Source organism: Apteryx rowi, unplaced genomic scaffold, assembly GCF_003343035.1.
Source record: "Apteryx rowi isolate R43461 unplaced genomic scaffold, aptRow1 scaffold_156, whole genome shotgun sequence".
NCBI classification, from domain to species: Eukaryota; Metazoa; Chordata; class Aves; order Apterygiformes; family Apterygidae; genus Apteryx; species Apteryx rowi.
The window spans coordinates 876191-878466 of record NW_020447819.1 but is presented as its reverse complement, the minus strand read 5'-3'; the positions used below and the strand labels follow the sequence as shown (position 1 = coordinate 878466).

The 2276-nt window shown below is 64.0% G+C and overlaps 1 protein-coding gene across 1 annotated transcript; it reads right to left on the bottom strand.

Annotated features, from left to right (window-relative positions):
- Positions 1–717: 717 nt before the first annotated feature.
- FOXB1 (forkhead box B1) lies at positions 718–1680 on the bottom strand. The gene has a single exon (XM_026059356.1). The coding sequence runs from the start codon at positions 1678–1680 to the stop codon at positions 718–720; it is 963 nt and encodes a 320-aa protein (XP_025915141.1).
- Between the last annotated feature and the right edge of the window lie 596 nt (positions 1681–2276).

The following is a 2276-nucleotide window of genomic DNA, read 5'->3' as shown; positions in this document are numbered from 1 at the left end:
GCCGCCGCTCGCCCGCCCCGCCTGAACCTGTGTGGCCCCGGCTCCTGGCGCACTGCTGGTTTTCACGGTGACCCAGCGTGGAGGTCCTGCGGTCTCGCCCTGTAGCAGTTCTGCCCTTTTTCGTAACAGCAAAATGCACACACACGCACAGAGGAAACAAGCATTTTCCAGGGTTTCCAAGATCCAAGCTGTTTGTTACTTGGAGGCTGGAAACATTGCTGCTCTCATGCCGTGAGACTGCAGCTATTTCACACTGTTTATGGTTTTAAAGATCGGTCCCATATAAAAACCCTGCTCTTCCCCAGACAAAGGAAGGGAAACAGGCAAAGCCGGATAAGGCTTCTCTAGTCTGCAGCAAATCGAAGATGCCTGAAGTACTTTTGGAAAACTGGTGATGCAGATGGCAGTTCATACCGCGCGGGGAGCGGGAGGGCAGCTCGGGTTTGTTTCGTTGTACCCCAAAAGAGCGGAAAACAAAGTTAAGAAACAGCAAAGAAACCGGGACACTGAAGGAGAGCATGGCGGAAAGGGCGAAGCAGAAAGGCGGCTCACATGAATGGCAAACCTCTGCTTTCCCGCGGGGAGTTTTCTCTGCTTGCAGGGAAAGGAAGAGAGAGGGGGAAGACAAGAAGAGGAAGGCAGGAATGAAGGGGGGGGGGGGACTGCGAGGAAACTTTGGAGGCCGGGCGGCGGCGGAGGCCGCGCAGGCGGCCCGGGTCAGTGCACCGCCACCGAGTGCAGGGCGGGCGCCGGGCTGGTGAGAGTCTCGCTGGGGGTGGCCGGGCTGCTTTGGCTGGTGGCGGTCTGCGAGGACGTGGGGCTCAGGGAGGGGGGCGAGTTCGAGAGGATGGTGGGGATGGGCGCGGGCAGCGCGGGCAGCGCCGGCACCGCCGCGGGGGTGGGCTTGATGGGGACGGGGATGGCCGGCAAAGTCTGCCCCCCATGGCAGAGCGGCTTGATGGGCACGCCGTACGCGCTGTACTCGCTGCTGGCCATGGAGATGGGGGTGGCGGTGTCGATCATGCCGGAGCTGTACATGTGGGGCCAGCTCGTGCCAATGGAGCTGCCCACCGTAGTCAACTGGTTGGGGAGGGGGTAGGCGGCCGGCATGGGCTGCATCGTGGAGAAGGCGAGTCCCCCGGGCATCTTGTACTCTCTGGCGATGATGTTCTCGATGGCGAAGGGGTGTTTAAAGCTGGAGGGCTGGGACACGCCGAGGTTGTACGTGGACATCTGGGGCAGGTGGGTGCCGGTGGCGGCCAGGGCGCTGAGGCGCAGCTTCGCCTGCTGCTGCAGGTACTGCGCCGCGTCGGCCGGCTTGCTGGGGGCCAGGTGGTCCGACTTGACCACCTTGAAGCGCTTGCGGCGGCGCAGGAAGCTGCCGTTCTCGAACATGTCCCCGCAGCTGGGGTGCAGCGCCCAGAAGCTGCCCTTGCCCGGCTGGTCGGGACGGCGCGGGATCTTGATGAAGCAGTCGTTGAAGGAGAGGTTGTGGCGGAGGGAGTTCTGCCAGCGCTGCGTGTTCTCCCGGTAGTAGGGGAACCGGTCCATGATGAACTTGTAGATCTCGCTCAGGGGCAGCATCTTCTCCGGGGAGCTCTGGATCGCCATGGCGGTCAGGGAGATGTAGGAGTAGGGAGGCTTCTGGTCACTGTAAGTGTTTCTGCCCGGCCGAGGCATCTTCGCTAGCGGACCCGCAGAGATCTGCAGAAGGGCAGCGACAAGGAAGGGGTCGGGGTGAGGGGAGAGGGGTGAGTCCAGGAGGGTTTGCACCGACACCCGGCCGAGGTAGCGGCTGGGGGCGGGGGCGGAGAAAGAGGCGCTCGGAGAAAGGGCGCAGCGGAGCTTGGCCCGCCGGCAGGGGACGGGGCGCAGGGGAGGTGATCCGGCGCCCCGCGCCGCCGCCGGGGGAAGCGCCGTGCCCTTCCCCGGCCACGTCCGGCCTCGCTCAGCGCAGCCGCCCCGCAGCAGCCCCGCGCCAGCCAAGTTACTCTAGTGGTGGCTCTGCCTCTTGATCTTGGGAGTAGGAGAAGGGGACCCCCTTCCCATCCCCTCGGGCTGCCACCCCGCTCCACGCCAGCCCTACATATGCCCACCTTAAAGTTGCTGGAAGTTGACAGTCTGCATCCGGGACGGAGCTGGGAGTCGGGGCTCTTTCCCAGCCCGGTCCTCCGGCGCCTCTCTCGCTCCCTTCCCGGCCACTGCTCCGTTTTAGTCCTGAGGAGGCAGCGAGCTGGCTCGATTTGGGGAATCCTCTCGTACACCCCTCCCTTCTC

Bases quoted from the DNA above. Each gene is read 5' to 3' on its own strand.
- FOXB1 (XM_026059356.1), bottom strand. From the start codon at position 1,680: ATGCCTCGGCCGGGCAGAAACACTTACAGTGACCAGAAGCCTCCCTAC.